General features: G+C 45.5%; 1 protein-coding gene across 1 annotated transcript in view; it reads left to right on the top strand.

Moving 5' to 3' along the window:
- The window catches only part of ADAMTS12 (ADAM metallopeptidase with thrombospondin type 1 motif 12), a 206474-nt gene that overhangs the window by 126496 nt on the left and 61856 nt on the right, over positions 1-18122 (top strand). Inside the window, exons 12-15 of the mRNA XM_045848252.1 lie at positions 1863-2032; positions 7444-7577; positions 14580-14700; positions 17679-17923. Of these exons, the coding sequence (XP_045704208.1) occupies positions 1863-2032; positions 7444-7577; positions 14580-14700; positions 17679-17923 (670 nt within the window). The remainder of the gene's footprint in view (positions 1-1862; positions 2033-7443; positions 7578-14579; positions 14701-17678; positions 17924-18122) is intronic.

Below are 18122 nucleotides of genomic sequence, written 5' to 3'. Positions count from 1 at the left end.
ATACATAGAATGCCTCCTCTAAGAAGAAAATATATTAAACTTCTTTTGCCTGTTTTTACATTAGTCTGCATTGAAGAGGAAGAGTCACATTTTTTAAAAAGGCAAATGATAAATGTTATTACAGTCTTCTCACTATCTCTGTTTCAAATCTTTGCATCTTCTCTTCATTAATAAATGTATTATTATGTGTTTAGATATATATACACACCACATATACCTCATACCTCATATAATGAATTTCTAAGAGTTCATGTCTATAGTTTAATATGATACCTACAACAAAAATTGTCAGTAAATTGTAGTTAGTATAGTCATTATTATGATATTTTATCATTTCCACACACATAAGTGTACAGTTGAGGAATTTGGACAAAATTGTTTCAAACTCTTACTCTTTGACAAAAGTTGGTTTTTAAACAATATATGATTTATTTGAATTCAAAAATGTAAAACAGGAATTTCTTATCCTTCATTTTATACAGAAATATCTTTATAGTTTATTTCAAAGTGTCAGAAATCAGAAATACAGACAAGTCGCTCTGGGATGTATTGTGAATGCTGCATACCAGCTGCCATCCATCTGTAGCCCTTTTGGGACAATGGTCAGGGACCTGTGCTTGTCAAAAGATGGACATCCTTGTCGAGGCACGGAAGGATGGTTCTCTCACAGAGCTTCAGGGGGGCGATGGTCCTAATTCCCATCGCAGAGGCCACAGTTTGTCATAGAGTCTCCTCAACTGAGGGACCACATAAGAAAGTAGCTGGTCAGCTTAGGTTCGCTGAGAACAATGCCAGGGGAACTGTCACAGATCCGTGTCAGTGAGTGACCAAATGACCTTGAGACCACACCCTTGGTGTTGGTCCGGTGTCTAGTGAGAGCCCAGCAGGGCTTGGCTCATAAAATTGGCCTCAGCGATGTGTGTTGGATGGAGATGAATGGGAGAGATGCCAAGTCACAGAGTGTCACTCTGTCGTGACGGATAGAAAACCAGCCTCACCTGCAATACCAAGGACAGTTCCTTGTGCCCCCTACCGGGCTGCAAGGATTGACCTTCCTTAGTCAGAAAATCATCTCTGGGAGTGCTGGGTGCAGGAAGCACCTGCGGTAGGGTAAGGGGGCGTCATTGAAGAGAAGAAAGAGATTCCTTCTGGCAGGGTTCCGGGAAGAATCATGATGAAAATGGCATTTATTGGCTCCTTAAAGCATGGGCAGTCTGTGGACATCTTGAGCCTTAAAAGAGGGGAAATCTGTCCAGACGCACAGAGAAAAAATATTAAGTGCATCCACTTGTATCGCTGGAACAGTGTGCACGCGAGGGGAGAGTGGGAGATAAAGTCATGACAGTGAATAAACCCAGGATTGGGAGGACCTGAAGGCAAGCGCAAGAGGCAGGACTTGATTCTGTGGCCATTGGCTGCCATTAAAGGTGTTTAAAGAAGACACTAAAGTAATTCAGATAATTGCAAGAGTTAACCAAATAATGGTGTGTATATACTAGGCTGAATGAGGACAGGAAGATGGCCAGAGGGGAAGCCAGAAATGAAGACAAGGGTTGGGCAAGTCTGGTGATTATGAAAATGAAGAGGAGGAAACAAACAAAAAGTGACAGCTGGTGGCAAAGCAACGGACTGAGTGAGGGAGGGGGTCAGACTCTTTCAGAACAGGCAGCTGTCCGCTTGGGACCAGATGTGCATGGGCCACCACACAAACAAAAATGTATGAAGGTGGAAGAATGAATGTAAAAGGGGGAGAGGGGCATGGTTTGGGAAGGAGTGAGCGAGGCCACGTGCTGGGGGAGTCTGAAACGAAGGTGCTGGCCTTTGAGGAAACTAACAGGATGGCTTGTGTGTCCCGCCGGCAGGCCCAAGTTTGGCGGCAAGTACTGCACCGGAGAAAGGAAACGCTACCGCTTGTGCAACGTGCACCCCTGCCGCCCGGGGGCACCGACGTTTCGGCAGATGCAGTGCAGCGAGTTCGACACCGTCCCCTACAAGAACGAGTTCTACAGCTGGTTTCCGGTGTTTAGTGCAGGTGAGGAGTGGGAGCAGCAGATTCCAGATCTCGGGCCACAGCCGTCATCAGAAAGCATTGTGTCAGGGGGTCTGTGCCACCCTGCAACATTCAACAAGAAAGAGAAGCGTACCGTGCAGGTGTTTTATATTTTAGAAGGTAAAACCACTGCTCCGGTTAAGCTGATCAGTCAGTGCTAGAGGCTGAATAGGTCCAAGTTCTGGGCTGCGCTCTGTGGGAGATAACAGAGAAGCTGATCAGATGTAGTGGCTTACTTCCAAACAGCTGAGGGGCAGCTAAGCGGTAAGTGGGGCGTGCAGAAATCTGGTCACTGCTCACTGATGAAAGTGCTTGCTGATGAGCATGTGAGACCAACTGTAATTTTGGGCAGAAAAGGTCATTGTGCATTTAGAGTAATTTCACAGAAGGCTCCCAAGGAAGTAGTTGATGATCTGTTAGTCTGAGTGGTCTTTCTACTGGAAGACAGAACAGGGAAGGCGTCCAAATAGTCATTCCATGTGGGCACAGAGCAGGACAAGGAAAGACAGCGGGAATGACTTCATCGGAAACAAATGAGAGCCAGCACTGGGCCAGAAAAGAGCGTGTTGTCTGTACAAGACAGTCTAAGAGGGATCAAACATAAAAGCAAGCATCTAAGGAATGCAGGTTGGGGGGTGGGGACAGAACCGAGCTGTGGAGTGGAGTGGCAGCCTTGGCAGTGCAGACCCGAAAGGAAGACGATCATTAACCACTCGCTGTAGATCAACCTCAGAAAACATCTGTGCTATTCGTGGTTGTTCCAGGGAGGGAGGAAACCTAGAAGACTTTCCTGAGCTAAGGAGATTTGAGACAGGTAGTCCACTTTCGGTCTCCAAGATACTGGTAGCTCCTGGTTGTCAGGGGCATCGTGTGCTTCTTGCCCCTCATTGTTTAGCATCATTCGTGCTCTGCAGGAGCTAGTCATCGGCTATTGGCACAATTCAGCTTTCTGAGCCAGGCATCGAGTATAGGAAAACTCATGTATATACTAAAAAAAAAAAAAAGAAAACCCCAAAACTAATGCTGAAAGGCACTACCTTTCCCATATTCTGGACATTCTCTATTGTTGAAACTTTTGGGCGCATGCTCCTATGGCCCTAAATGAGCAGGCTTGCAGAACCGAAGTAGCATGAGCCGCCCCCGTAGTATGACAGGTACTTAGTGTGGAGTCCCCACTCCCCACACCAGAGGCAGGGTCGGACTTGTGTGTTCCCAACTCCGATGGCTTGAGTAGTTGGGAAGACATATTTGGTTCAGCTTGGTTTTTCATTTCTTTATAAGCAGTCATCACATGCATACTTTTTGTCTAGGACAGAATAGGTACCAAAGAAATGAGAATTATAAAGGTAGACTTAAATTTCACTCATTCTGGAGTGACTGGTTTGCATCTGACACTGGTATGAGGCTGAATAAACCAAAAGATGGAATTAAGCGAAGCTCGCTGCCTGCCTGGGCTCTAAGCCTCCACCCTCCGTCCCTGGTTTTCCTTAGGCCCCTGGGCTATTTATTATTTGAGCATAGGAGCTTGCCTGCCGATACTAGTAACTACCACCTTGACCTACACACTGATTTCTGTCCCCTCATCAGACCGTATCCTGTAGAGCTGTTCTTTGCTTAGTCGATAGGCATTCCTGCTAGTGACAAGTAGGTCGCCCATATCAACAGCTGTAAAGACACTGAAATAAAGAACAGACTGACAGAGTTCAGAGGGGAGAGGAGAGGGAATTTCAGGGCAATGTCAGGGAAAAAGGGGAAGGGTTTACAGGAACGAGTATAAGGACACATGGATAAAAACTAGGGGCGGGTGGAAATGGGAGGGAGGAGGGGAGGTTTGGGTGGGTGGGTTGGGATGGGAGTAAAAGACAGAAAATTGTACTGCAACAACAATTTAAATAAAATTTTTAAAAACCCCAGCTGTGTATGGAGCACTTACTCCGTGCCAGGCATCGAGGGCTCTACACCCTCCCAGCCTTCCCTTAGGAGTCACTAGAGAGTAAATTATGTGTACAGTAGAGTTTTCTACCCACTCAGGGCACAGTGTTAAGTGTCTTGGTGCATGACCTTTGGGAGACTGGCCAGTGACTGAAGAGAAGCATGGATTCAAACATCTAGAATAAGCACAGAAACTCCAGCAAATCCTACAGTTTGCAAACTCAGTTCCATGGAATCCCAGAGCTTCCAACATTGCTTGTGCTAATTTCATTTACAAAATTTAACTACTTTTAAAAGTGCAATAAAGAATAGTGCTTACACTCAAACATATTATATGTCAAGTTTTAACATATCAGAAACCACCAATGCATTATCTTACCTAGTCAAATTAATTTGGTTTTCTGCAGACCTTAAAATAAATCTCTCATGAACACAATTTAAATGAAAAATATCCTGAAATTGTAGGTTGAGTTGTTCTAAACTATTATCATTAACATTTTACAGTTATTTGTCCATATAAGTCAAGATTTTTCAATAGTGTGGAACCAAAATCTCACAGAAAAAAATTAGATGCTGCAGCCCATATAAGCCTGTAACACCATTCATAAGCTCAGTGTCAAAATTCTCTGTTGACCTTAATAGTTTCTATGAATCCCACAAATTTATTTTTAACCATTATATACTGGAACTTACAAAATCTGTGCTTAATAAAATTTTGATTTCATCTGCCTTATTGGCAAGGTCTTGCTTAAAAAAAAAGAAAAAGAATTCTGCTTAAAACTTTTGAAAACTACTCATCTAGGTAAGCCTACTTTCCAATGTAGACATTTTCTTTACCAGCATTCTTGGCAAAAAGAAAAGAATTTATCCCAACTCCACTTGGTCACAGCCATGCAGACACCAGCAGGAAGAGCTGCCACAGGTCAGCTGCATTTTCTGAGACCACCGAGGTTGTGTCAGCCTGTGACTACTCATTATCCCCCCAGCCCCTCCCCATCCTTTAGCAAGAAGGAAGCTTAGGCTCAGAGAAGACAGTAACTTCTTCACGGTTGTTTGACTAAGAAGCTGATACACATACACACACACAGGAACTTATGCAGATTCCCACAGACTTCATCAGCCTGTATTAATAGAATAGTTTATATCCTGCATCTTCAATTAGGAAATGACCAGAGTCTGATCTTAATGTCATCACTTTCCTGGAATTTCTCTTCCTTTTTAGGTTTCTTTTTCTTTTTTTTTTTCAGAACACCCAAATAACTGCGGATTTAAGCAAATTTTTAAAATTGTTTCCTCTAAATATTTAAGCCCAATTCATGCTTGATGCCAGTTAGGTTTCCAGCAAATGTGGGGGTCTGGCAGGAGGGCAGACCACAGTCCGCGCCTCGTGGGCCAGGGTCCTCCAGGGCCATCTGACAGGAATTGCGGCAGACCAAGTTCCCGGGACACAGACTCTGAGACGGAGACCAGCGTGCAGGAAGTTTAGCGGTTGTGGAAGGAGAGGGAAGGAGCTGGGCTGCAGTGCAGCCTAGACAAAGGGCTCCTCCAGCTCCATGGGAGCCCTGGAAAGGGAATGGACCTCCAGGGCTGCCACACTGCGGGGTGGGGGGTGGGGGGCACGGGAGCCAGGTCCCTATGCCCAGCACGAACCAGTCACTGGATATGGTCTGCCCCTGGAAGGGGGTGACCGTCCTGGGCAGGGAAGCTCTTTTAAGCCGAGGTGACAATTGGGCCACTGCTGGCAGCATTCTCAAGAGCTGGAGGGACAGTCCCAGCACCTGGGGACACCTGGGCGCAGGCATACAGTTTATTACAAGAATCCTTGGGGCTTAGATAGACACCGCCTTTAAGGAAAATGTAAACGTGCAGAGAACCCGGGAGATCCAGCCGAACCTCTCATGTCTCAGATTAGGAGTTTCTGGGCTTCAGAATTCTGGAGCCAAATTCTGAAGCTCAAATCAAAGACTTATTTCAAGTGTTTCCCTTGCTTCCACCCTTCCTGACAGCCCAGGGTTTCTGAAACTGTTCCCTGGACTTCGCTCGCAGGGGTGGGTGTTCTCATGTCTCAGAGCAGAATTGCTCCAAGTTCTTCTGCTCCAGGTGGGGCTGTGGCAAAGCCAATCAAGCTTCCAGGAACGAAGATTTATAACCATCCATGTCATGCCTTGTCCCTGCAGTCTTCAGGCCCCTTTCCATTGGCGCTCTGTCCAGCGATCTCTCCAGTTCATGTTGGCTGTTCATTTTTCCAGACAACTCCTGCACGGGACCTTATATAAGATCAGTCGGTATTCTTTCTTTAAGCTTTGAGCACATGCTTTGCACCTCTGTCTCAAGTTTGTCCAGAGTTTCAGTGCTTGGAGCTCTTGCTCTTAGTTGCATTTGTGGGTGTTATACTTTTATTACTTTGCACCCTGGAGCAGCTACACCTGGAGCTGTGCCTCTGGCTCTGCACCTGGTGTTCGTCTACACTGCGGTGGGTCCGTGGCGAATGGCCCCGCAGCTGGGGTCATCGAGCCCCCCGCTGGGCGAACCACTGAGAAACGGAGAGTCCTTCCCACAGGAAGCAGATCCAGAAGAGATCCCAAAAGGACTTTTCTGAAGAAGACATTTAGAGGTTCTTCCCTTAAAGAAAACAAGGCATTCACAAGAAAATTCCTATTTGAATTGTTATCATATATATGTATTACTTGTTAAAATTTTTATCTGTTAAGTAAGGTCATGTATGTTTAAAGGTTATCTATCTTTCTGGTTACTTGGAGTATGTATTTTGTTAAGTAAATCTTTAGAACAGTTCTGTGCTGGAGACCACCCTGTCTTCATTCATAGGGACTGGAAAATCGAACCTTAGAATGGATTCAGTGTAGGACGCAGCGGGACAGGACGGACCATTATGATAAGCAGGTTGGCTTCAGCTTCAGCAAAAAAGCAGATCCTTTGTTTTTGTGTGGATGTAAATCTGTGTCCAGGGACTTTTTGAGCTTGAGGAAAATAAGGGACAGTGTTTGAGGGGTCGGGGAGTAGTTTTGGCGTCAGTGGAGAGCTGGTCCCAATGGACGGAACCACCTCCCCTGGAGGTGTACGTATTTTGCTGCAAACCGGGGCCAGGTGTCCTGCTGGTCTGAAATCCCACATCAGTAGTGGGTAGAACTTAACTTCCAGGTTAACCCCACTTGCGCAGTGCCTTACTTTCACAAGCACAGTTCAATCAATGCTGGGTTGAAAGGCTTCATCATTGATTACAAAGGGCATAGCATTTTCAAGCAATCTTCCCAATTTAATTTGCAACACTCTTTAACGGAAAAAGGAAAAGAACACTATTTTTCAGCATGTGTCATAGAAAAGTAAAGATGAAACATCTCCAGATTAACAGCACTCGGGGTCATGAATATGACCGTGTAAGAAAGGACTCTGGGGGAGGGGTGCTGGGCTAACTTCAAAGGTCTGTCTCTTTTCCCCTTCAGCACATCCTTGTGAGCTCTACTGCCGACCCATAGACGGCCAGTTTTCCGAGAAAATGCTGGACGCTGTTATTGATGGTACCCCTTGCTTTGAAGGCGGCAACAGCAGAAATGTCTGTATTAATGGCATATGTAAGGTATTGGGTATGTTTCCTTAATCTACAACTTTATAAAATCACACTTTTATTAATTCAGAAGGTTTCAGACATTCAACCCTTTTGCTCTGTGGAATTTGCATGTGGTCTGGGTTTTATTTTTGGTCAGAGGGACAAGACTTCTCAGAGTATGTCAGAGACACAGTTTGGAATGGAGTCGTCTTCTTCCTGCTTTCTTCATTTCTTGATTTGGTGGCATGCTCTGGGGTATTATTTTAGGCATGGACAGGAGCACATTGAAGAAGAACCATATTAAAGGAGGAACTGTGCCCTGACTGGTGTGGCTCAGGTGGCTGGGCATTGTCCTGCAGAGGGAAAGTTTGCCAGTTTGATTCCCAGTCAGGGCACATACCTGGGTTGCGGGTTCGGTCCCCAGTCAAGGTGCATACGAGAGGGAAACTGATGGATAGTTCTCTGTCGCATCGATGTTTCTCTCCTTTTCTCCCTTTCTTTCCCTCTCTCTAAAAATAAATAAAATCTTTAAAAAATACTTTATAAGGTAGGAATTTTTAGGAAAAGGCCACCCAGATTATTTCAGTGGCATTAAATTATTCACTTACTTGCCAACAGAGTTGTTACATTTTAGGAAAAACTGAAATCAGTAATAGTTTGTATAGTGTTTTTCACAAGGCATTTTTACATTTCATTCCCCACTGATTACTGACATGAGCTTCTTAGGAAGAGAGATTGCGTGACTGGGTCTTCTGATCGTTATTTAGCTTTTTCTCACTGGCTCTATTGATCACCTCTGCCTTTATATAAATTACTCAGACTTGATGTGTTAATGCTTTCATGTGTACAACCTTTGAAAAATTCCTTCCTGTTGCTCACAGTTTGTTTTGCAAGGAAACAGTGAACAAGCTTTGTGATCCAACACCCAGGCACAAGTCTCAGCTTAGAGAGAAGGTGTTTTTCATCAATGAAAGAAAAACTACGCTATAGAAATACCTAACTAGCTTTTAGTAAAACATAATGACTTAGCGCTCAGAACCTAGAATGTGAACTCATTACTATTATTTATTAGCTATATCACCCTATGCATCTTTCTGAGGCTTGGTTTTCTTTTATAAAATTGAGATATTAGTGTATCTTCCTAGTTGGGGTTGTCAAAAAAGATTAAATAAGATCATCTATGTTGCCCCGGCTGAATGGCTCAGTTGGTTGGAGCACTGGCGCATAAACCAACAGGTTGCAGGTTCGATCCCTGGTCAGGGCACGTGCAGGAAGATCATCTATGTTAAGCCCTAACAGAGCCCTGGCATACAATAAGCTCTTAATACATTTTATTTGTTTTTGCAAATATTTATCATGTATTTTTTCCTACTGGACCATATTACTACTGTAAAAAGCTCCTGCCCATAAATGTCCAGCACCCTGGGAAGGTGCACTTACCACCTTGAAGTGGCCTTTTGACTCATTCCAGTACTGAGCAAAGCGTAGGAGGCAGTGTGTTGATTCCCAGGAATGAGTGAGTGAACTGCAAGCCATAATTACCGTAGATTCTTAATTTGAAAAAGCTCAGGCGAAATTCTCTTTCAGACTCAGTAATTACCGCTATATACAAAGAGCCAAAAATAATTAATATGTTTTAGGCCAAATGTGTTTGCCAGAGTAAGAAAAGGTTCGTTTAGCTAATGCAGACCCAAACAGCCCACAGCTGCCGGAAGCAGTGGCTCTCGGGCCCAGCTGCCTGTTGGAATTACCTGGGGAGCCTTTGAAGTGACTGATGTCTGGCTCCATCTGAAAACTCAGCATCTCTGGAATTTGGGGCCTGGCCATTGATATTGTAAAAGCTCCCCAGCTGACTGCCATATGCAGCCAGGGCTGAGAACTTACCTCACCAGGAAACGGATGTGATGCCGAAATGATCTTTTAGACCTAAGTATCTTTGCTCACACAGAGACAGCGTCCTTAGCGTGTCACAGAAAACACAGTTGTTTGGGGTCTTGGGTGCCTCTTTTCAAACTAATTAAGTTGGTTTAACAGACTAAGCCATATTCTTTTGGCTTGCCTTCCTCTTTCTGGAAACCAGTTAAGGCCGTTTAGAAGTTATAACTACCCACTTTCTGTCTGTACTACACTGAGCTAAGTTTTTAAGCTAAAAAATGACTCAATTCAAATTCGCCTTCATGGCCTGAGGTAAGGCCATTCAGATCCAGGTTGTAGACATTTTCAGTTTTTTCAGTGTTATTCATTTGCTACAGTTGTTTTTTAAAGAGGGAATTGAATATATATTGAAATAAAAAGGTATGCCATCAGAAAAAAGTATGCACAGTGTTCATCTAATCCATCTTCTTTGTGGATATGAAAATGTATTGGCTTATATTTATGTAAATATTTATTGCATTTGCTCTTGCACATATATTCCACTGTCTAGTTTGCATTTAAGTTCGCCAGCGTTTTGGCATGTTAGATCTGCAGATTCTATCATCAACGGAGTTATCAAGGCTGGGTCAAAACTGGATTTGTTCTAGGAGATAACTACCTGTGCCCACCCCATTTTTTTTTAACTTGAACAGCACTCCTAAGCTAGTTGATCAAATATATCAATTTAAAATTTGAACTTTCAGGCTATCTCTCATTTTTAATCACAGCTGTCCCAGCTCTGCGACCTTACTGACTGTCTTTGGACAGCCCGGGGCCCTTCCAGCTCCCTCGCCCCTTCTCTGGGCAGCCGGCTCTCTGACTTCCCATCCCTTCGCTCTCCCCCTTCTCCTGGTCAGCGTAGCACTGGCTTCCCTTCCTTCCCAGGTGCCCTGACCTGTCCCACGAGCCGTCGCTGGACGGCTCCTCTCGCCTCCCATCAGTCTCCCACCCCAGGCCCCTGGTTCTCCTCAACCCAACCACAACCCTTTTTTGATCTTACTGTCAGCCCACTACTATGTATTTCTTTAAACAAAAAAGTCAACGTCATGCATTTGTGCCCTAACAAAGTCAGTATCTTCAGTCCCCGCTGAGTCCTCACCCCTGTAGGACAACCTTCCCACCTGTCCTGGGTGAACTGCCCTGTCATTCCTCTCAGAAACTGTCCAGAACCTTCTTTGTCCTCTCATGAGGCCATCTTGGCCATTTCAGTGATATACTGAACATCCTAAATCGATTTCTCTGGGCCAAGTCTTGCTCCAGAATTCTAGATCCTATCTATCTTCTGACCCTCAAATGTATGGTGAGGAAACTACATTATTGCTACTGTCTCACTCACTTATTAAATGGCAAAACCATTTACTTGTTCTTTTCAGTTAAGCATGAATCTTTCCTAACTATCTTGACACTTAAAGTTTCATTGGCTGGGAATCAGACTCATTGTAGAACCAGACATTCTTCCAGTCTCTACCTTTGCCAAGGGACTGTAGAAAGAAATGAGGACATTCCAGGTGGATTAGGGCATGGTGCCAGTTCTTAGTTACTTAAGAACTTACAAGTAAAACAGTGTTACAAGCCAAAATGAGGATTAGCAAGAACACCTACTGATTATTCATGAACATAGGGGTGAAGGTTGGGAGAAAGACTGGGACCTAATTTCCCTAATACTCAAGATACTCCTCAGTCCAAATGAAAGCATCAGGAATTGATGATAGGAAAGGAAATAGTCATCAGAATAAAAGTGCAGCCTATAGAATGGGAAACAAATATTTGCAAACCATATACATATGATAAGTGATCAATATCCAAACATATAAGAAACTCCAACTCCATGGCAGAAAAACAAATAACCGGGTTAAAAAGTGAGCAAAGGACTTGAACAGACATCTCTTGAAGAAGACGTACAAATGGCCAACAAGCTGTGAAAAGGCACTCCACACCATTAAACATCAGAGAAACACAAACCAAGCGCACAATAAGATAGAACCTTACCCCTGTTCGGATGGATGTTGTAAAATAAAACGAAACCAAAAGGTAGCCAGTGCAGGTGAGGATGCGGGGAAACTGGAGCCCTTGTACGTTGTTGGTGGGAAGGTACAGTGGGGCAGCCACTATGGAAAACAATGTGGAGGTTCCTCCAAAAAAAAGCTAAAACTAGAACCACCATATGACCCAGAAAATCCACCTCTGGGTGTATATTCAAAAGAATTGAAACCAGGATCTCGAGGAGATATCTGTACTTCTGTGTTCATTGTAGCCTAATAGCCAAAATACAGGAACAACCCAGATGCCCGTCAACAGATGAATGGATAAAGAAGATGTGGTATAGACACCCCACAGAATATTAATTCAGTTTAGGAAAAGAAGGAAACCCTGCCATTTGTGACGACATGCATGAGCCCTGAGGACACGACGCTAATTACGACATGCCGGTCGCAGGAGGGCAAATGCTGTGTGATTCCACTCACACCTGCATGTGAAACGGCCAAGCTGAGAGAAGCAGCGAATAGGATGGTGGTGGCCAAGCTGAGGAGAGGGAACCATGGAGGGCTGCTGGCCAGCGGGCACCAAGTTTCAGTGAGGCGAGATGAGTGAGTCCCAGAGGCCCGCTGTACAGCATAGTGTCTGTGGCTAGCGGTACTGCATGGAGCGCATGGAAGCCTGTTAAGAGGATAGACCTCCTGTTAAGTGTTCTTACACATAACCCCCCCCGCCCCACACACACAAAGGACATGAGGGAGTGTCCGGGGGCGATGGATACATCTATTACCCTTGTGGTGATGGTTTCCCAGGTGTTTGTGTAAGTCCAAACTCGTCAAATTGTACACATTACGTACCTGCATTATTTTGTATATCAGCTACACTCAATTAAACTTTTTTTTATTGGCATATTAGAATACCAGGCCACTCTTGAGTTGTTTAAAAGGTCTTTTTAAAAAATATTTTATTTATTTATTTTTAGAGAGAGTAGAAGGGAGGGAGAAAGAGAGAGAGAGAGAAAGATCAATGTGTGGTTGCTGGGGGTCATGGCCCGCAACCCAGGCATGTACCCTGACTGGGAATCGAACCTGCGACACTTTGATTCGCAGCCCGTGCTCAATCCCAATTAAACTTTTTAAAAGAAAGAAATGATGATCTGATGGGAAATTAAAGGGATTTTCTTCTTTTTCAAAATGCTGCCCACCTGGGTGGCTGTCTGGCCCCCAAGTCGCCTCAGAGAAGAGCCATGCGGGCGCCATTGCCCGCGCTGGGGGGCAGCAGGGGCCGCTCTGGCTCTGCGGAGACGGGAAGGCAGTGCAGTCTCTGGCCCCGTTGCCCGAGCACAGGGCGTGGAGGAGGAGAGTGGTGCCTACTTATTTTCCCAAGAGCCCTTATGTTTGCTGTGCAACCAGGAGGGCAGGCTGGAGCCTGCACAGGCCCTCCGTTGTGAGCTTGCTTCAGTGCTGATCGTAAGGGGCACGGCCTCGGTGAGAACCCACCGCGTGTGCTGGGGACGGCACGCTGGGGGGTGGGGTGTCTCCTGCCCCAGCCCCAGCCCCCATTGCTAGGGAGGACAGGCGGGCTCACCGCATTCGCATATCTGCCTTTCTTTCCTTTATCATTTACATTTTTAGAAATCAATCCTCTTTTGGTAAAGATTCTAAGAAGACACTTTCAAGTTAGTGTGTCTCAGGCTAAGCTTCCCTGGCTTATGCCAAGTCCCTGAAGGAGAGGGGGTCACCAGGAGCGTGATTTGTGAAGGTCACCCCCCTAGAGGATGGTCCAGCTTCATGAAAGCCTATCCCCTGCGAAGGTTTGGCATTTTACTCCTGACCCCTGAAGGCTTCACACCCAGGAAATTTCTTCTCTTTCCATGGTGATTCGCAGGAGTAAGTGTTTTCATCTCTTAGAACTTGACTTGTTTCTCAGCCTGTTCAGGGAGCGTGGCCTGTGGACCGAAAGGCGTTAGAGGCGTGGAGCTGTTTCTGTCCGCGACAGTCAGCCTCTGTCTAGCTGGCAGAGGGAGGGAGTCTTCAGTAACCCAGACTGCTCTCCCTTCTAGTCGATCGGAGATGGCTTTAAACTAAGGAAAATAATTACCTTTGAGAGAGAAAAGAACTATAGGGTATAATTCTTCCCAGACAGAAAAGAAAAATCTGACTCACAGAATGTGCTATGGGTTTTCCCCTTTCTTTTACCACTGACGTGTGGTTAGGAGCCTGGGCCGTGGAGGAAAACGAACCACAGAGAGGTTCCACAGAATCCCCCGTGTTTCACGACTTTCAGTCTAAGTTCATGATTCTCTGTATCTGATGCTACCGAACGCTGATGCCCACCTTTTCCAAATGGGAACTTTAGGGTGGGGAACGCTCGGCCATGTGCGTGGACCGAGGAGGAGGAATCAGTGGAGAGGGAAAGGTGATGATCCAGGAGGACCCAGTGACAGAAAGAACAGTGAGAACAGACTCGGTCCAGCACACAGGGCAAGGTTGTCCTTGGCTCAGAGGAGGAATGGCCAGCTCATCCTCTGTGGCTGGAGGTTAGAATGGCTGGGATACAGGTCCATTTGAGTGTGAGTGGCAGTGGGGGCTGCAGTCACAGGAGGCTCTGCAGGTTGGAGATTTCACCTGTCTCCAGCTGGAGTGGTCACAGCGTTAACCTTGCCCAGACGGCTGCTGGTTCACCTGCTGTCCTTGGGCAGGAGCCAGGGAGAGTCACCCGGTGAGGAATGGAAAGGGACTGAGCAACCCAGTTGCGGGTGGAGTAATGGCGCCACCCCTGGGAAGACCCCGTAGGGAGGAGGGGCATGAGGTTTGCCCATCTCAAAGGGACCTGCCACTCCACCATTTCGATTCCGAGACATTGTCATAGTTGGACATTTGGAACTGTGTTCCGTTCTGCCCCTGACTCAGGGGAGGGCCACCCAGTGCGCACCTGTAGCTGCTCTAAGCAGGTATTGCCTTTACCTTCAGTGGCTGCTTTGGCTGTTTCTCCGCTGCACCAGGAAAGGGAAGCATTTGCGCTTGTATCTGCCCCCAACCCAATCTCAATGAGAGTGAAGGGGGGGGGGACAGTCAAAGGCCCGAGGCAGGTGTGACATCTCCTGCCTGTGTCACTCACCCCCACCCTCTCTTCCCACAGAGGGTCGGCTGTGACTACGAGATCGACTCCAACGCCACGGAGGACCGCTGCGGCGTGTGCCTGGGGGACGGCTCTGCCTGCCAGACCGTGAGGAAGATGTTTAAGCAGAAAGAAGGATCCGGTAACACACGAACATATCATTGAAGCGGCAGGGGACTGGGACTGGAGGGCGAGAGCGATGGCTGCTCTTGTTTGTTTGTTTGTTTTGTTTTGTTTTGTTTAGCAGATTATGACTCTCAGATGAGACCGGGCACGTTCAGGGTGGTCTGGCCATAGACAGGTTGTGACCTTGAAAGAATTCAAAATGGGGAAGATGGAAGAAAAGTGATTTTGCTGGAGGAATGTGTTCATCACTCTTAAATAGTCTCACTAACCCTGAACACCTTCTCTCGAAGCACAGTAAATGCCTTGATAACCCTTCACTTTTGCAACTTTTTAATGTGATTCTCATTTCTGTAAAGAAGGCCCACGAGGGTGAGACCTACAAGGGTTTGTTTTCATCTCTGTTCTACCAATCACATTCTCCCATTAAAACACTAGGTTAGGGTTAGTAAACCCTGGTCATAGGTATAGATACCCTCAGCCTAGCCTATAGATTTTTTTCTCTTGGGAACTCAGTTTCCTCATTTTTTAAATAAGGGGATTGGTTGCCATTCCTTTCCACCCAAATATCCATTAACAGGACATTGGTTCAGTAAATGAGATTGTGTCATTCTTGCAGTTGTTGAAATGCTCAAAAAATATGAAAAGACTTTAAATTTAAAAAGCAATAGTAGTTCATACATTACAATCCCACTTGTTTAAACAAATGTGTATGCATTAGAAATTTTGTTCGAGAACCTAATAAACTATGAACTGTAATCATCTTTGACGCAGAAGACTGGGGGTGCAGGGAAAGGGAAACCCGTGCATTTCCTTTCCCCCCTCTCTCCATGGTGGGCTTTTCTGTCACACGCAAGGGAGTCTGGGGGGCATTTTCTCATGGTTCTTCTTAAACTCCACATCCCTTTACTTTCATCCTTTGGCTTTCTCCTGGGTATTCTTGTGCAAATATGTGTTACCTTTGCTCATGGCTAAATCTGCTTCAGTTCACATCATCTGTCTGCACACTATCTAGAAGCAGCACTTACATCACTGAAAGCTTTCATTTTATTTTTAAAGCTTTCATTTTAAATTTTGAAATACCTCCCTTTTGATTTGGCAGAATCTGCCCATGAGAAACAGTTATAACTTTGGATTTTCTCTCTTAAGTGGAAGATAATAAGCAAGCTCTTTTGTTGTTTTATTTCTATCCAATTATTTTCTCTCTTTTTTTAAAAAAATTTTTCTTTTGTTTTTCATTTGTTTTTCAACAAGGGATGAGGTGGTAGCCAGTTGGTTTTCTGCATGAGAAGCCATGCAACCTCCTAAGTCAGAAAATAGCTGCAGGTAGCAATGCTTCCCAGGCATTTAAAAAATTATATGAGTCTCAATTGCATGTGATAAATATTCTCACTGGGCCCATTATAAGTTAGTAGCGTGAACCTCCCATCTCAGGTAAGAGTGTGAGGGCCAAATGGAATTAATACAAGACTCACAATTTGGTTCCTCCAGATCACAGCTGCCAGTTTGAAAACTGGAACTGAGGTTGTGGCCTGCACCCAGCTTCTGAGCAAGGCATTCCTGCTGGCCAGCCCTTGGTCGGGCTGCCAGGACCCCATGCTACTCTGTGTCTGAGAGAGAGGGAGCAGTCAGGACACTTTCAGGTGACAGAGATGAGGGCTGGCTTGTCGGGCTGAGGAACCTGGTATGTATTCCGTGGAGAAGGAAGACCCAGGATGATCAGGGCCTTACAACCATGTCTTTCATGGAAAGGTTGAAGGACTAAGTAACGTTTAGCTGGGACAAGGGCAAAAGAGCAGAATAGCACAGTTGGGAGGGACATTGGACAGCATCTCATTCAGGCCCCTTCATTGTGCAGACGACACTCAGAGATGTTAAATAAGTCGACGAATGTCATAGAGCTCGTTTGTGGCAGCACAGAAACTAGAGCTCAACCGGTCTGACCCCATGACCCAGTCCTCCTCTCACAGCACCGTCCCCGAAGTCCACACTCCTTCCATTCTGTCGCGTTAGTGAACTGGTGCTTCCCAGGAAGCACGAACAGGACGAGTGTGTGAAGTGTAGTGTGTGGAGGCTGGCAAGGAGAGGGAACATTTACGCATTAGTTCCTTTCCTCCCTGCTGGTTTTCCTGCTGTGATAACCAGCAAGCAAGAAGACTGGCTAGAGTGGACCATCGTCTTTATATGGATGTCCTCTGTGCTTTTTTTTAAAATTGAATTTATTGGGATGACACTAGTTAATTATATAGGTTTTGGGTATACAGTTCTAAACATATCCTCTGAGTGTTGTATTTCGTGTTTACTACCCCAAGTCTGGTCTCCTTCCCTCACCTTCACCTGCTCCCTCTGCTTCTTTAGAAGGCTGGATTAGAACACGTGAGAGTAAAATGTAAGTTCCTATTTCAGCAAAACCTAAGAAAAAATAAGAAAAAAACTGTTTCTAATGAATAGAATTGTCTAGCGCTCTAAAAAGCTGTGCTCAGAGACGAGTTTCTCATCACAAGCTGTATTCACGAGCACCAGGGTGGCAGTCACCCCAAGATTCCCTCCAGGATTCTCACCATGAATTTCAGTTACGATGAAATTACCCCGAAGAATCCACCTTTAACTTGCAGGCAATGAGGATGAGCAACAGGACGTAGCAGCAACAAATGAAAGAGCAGAGATGCTATTGGGAAGCTAGCTAAGGGGCATAAAATCCTGAACAACCAACATAAAATCACAGAAAAATAAATGCTGGACCAACCACAAAAGCTTCTTCAGAGTGCAGTCTGTACTTATTTTACCTCTCGTCACAAAACCGTTTACATTCCGAGTCACAGAGCTCCTGAGAATTCTGCTCGTGGCCGAACTCTTTAAATTTCTTCGTAGTTAGTACATCTACCAACCCCAGTGGCCACCCAGGAGCAGGGCAAGGGTGCTGAATGGTGACGATCAAGCAGATGCGTTCAGTTAAGCTAGTGTGCCCCTTTCATTCATTGCCTCCTCTCTCCGTAGGTTATGTTGACATCGGACTGATTCCGAAAGGAGCACGGGACATACGGGTGATGGAGGTGAAGGGAGCTGGAAACTTTCTGGCCATCAGGAGTGAGGACCCTGAGAAATACTACCTCAACGGAGGCTTCATTATCCAGTGGAACGGGAACTACAAGCTGGCGGGGACCGTCTTCCAGTATGACCGGAAGGGGGACCTGGAGAAGCTGATGGCCACAGGTCCCACCAACGAGTCTGTGTGGATCCAGGTAATGAAGTAAGGAAATGCTGACATGCACGTCAGTGAGAAAGTTTCTAATATTCCTTTCCAAGGTATTTGCTAGGAGACATGAATTAAGAATCCTTAAAACTTCTTCTAGCAAGGAACGAGGGAGGAAGCAACGTATTAATTTTGTGCTGTTAATCCTTTATTGCCTAGAAATTGTCCAAACCCCCGTAATGAAATGC

Source organism: Phyllostomus hastatus, unplaced genomic scaffold (genome assembly GCF_019186645.2).
Source record: "Phyllostomus hastatus isolate PE091 unplaced genomic scaffold, TTU_PhHast_1.1 phas_contig_58, whole genome shotgun sequence".
Classification (NCBI taxonomy): domain Eukaryota; kingdom Metazoa; phylum Chordata; class Mammalia; order Chiroptera; family Phyllostomidae; genus Phyllostomus; species Phyllostomus hastatus.
This window is presented reverse-complemented; position numbering and strand designations above follow the sequence as displayed.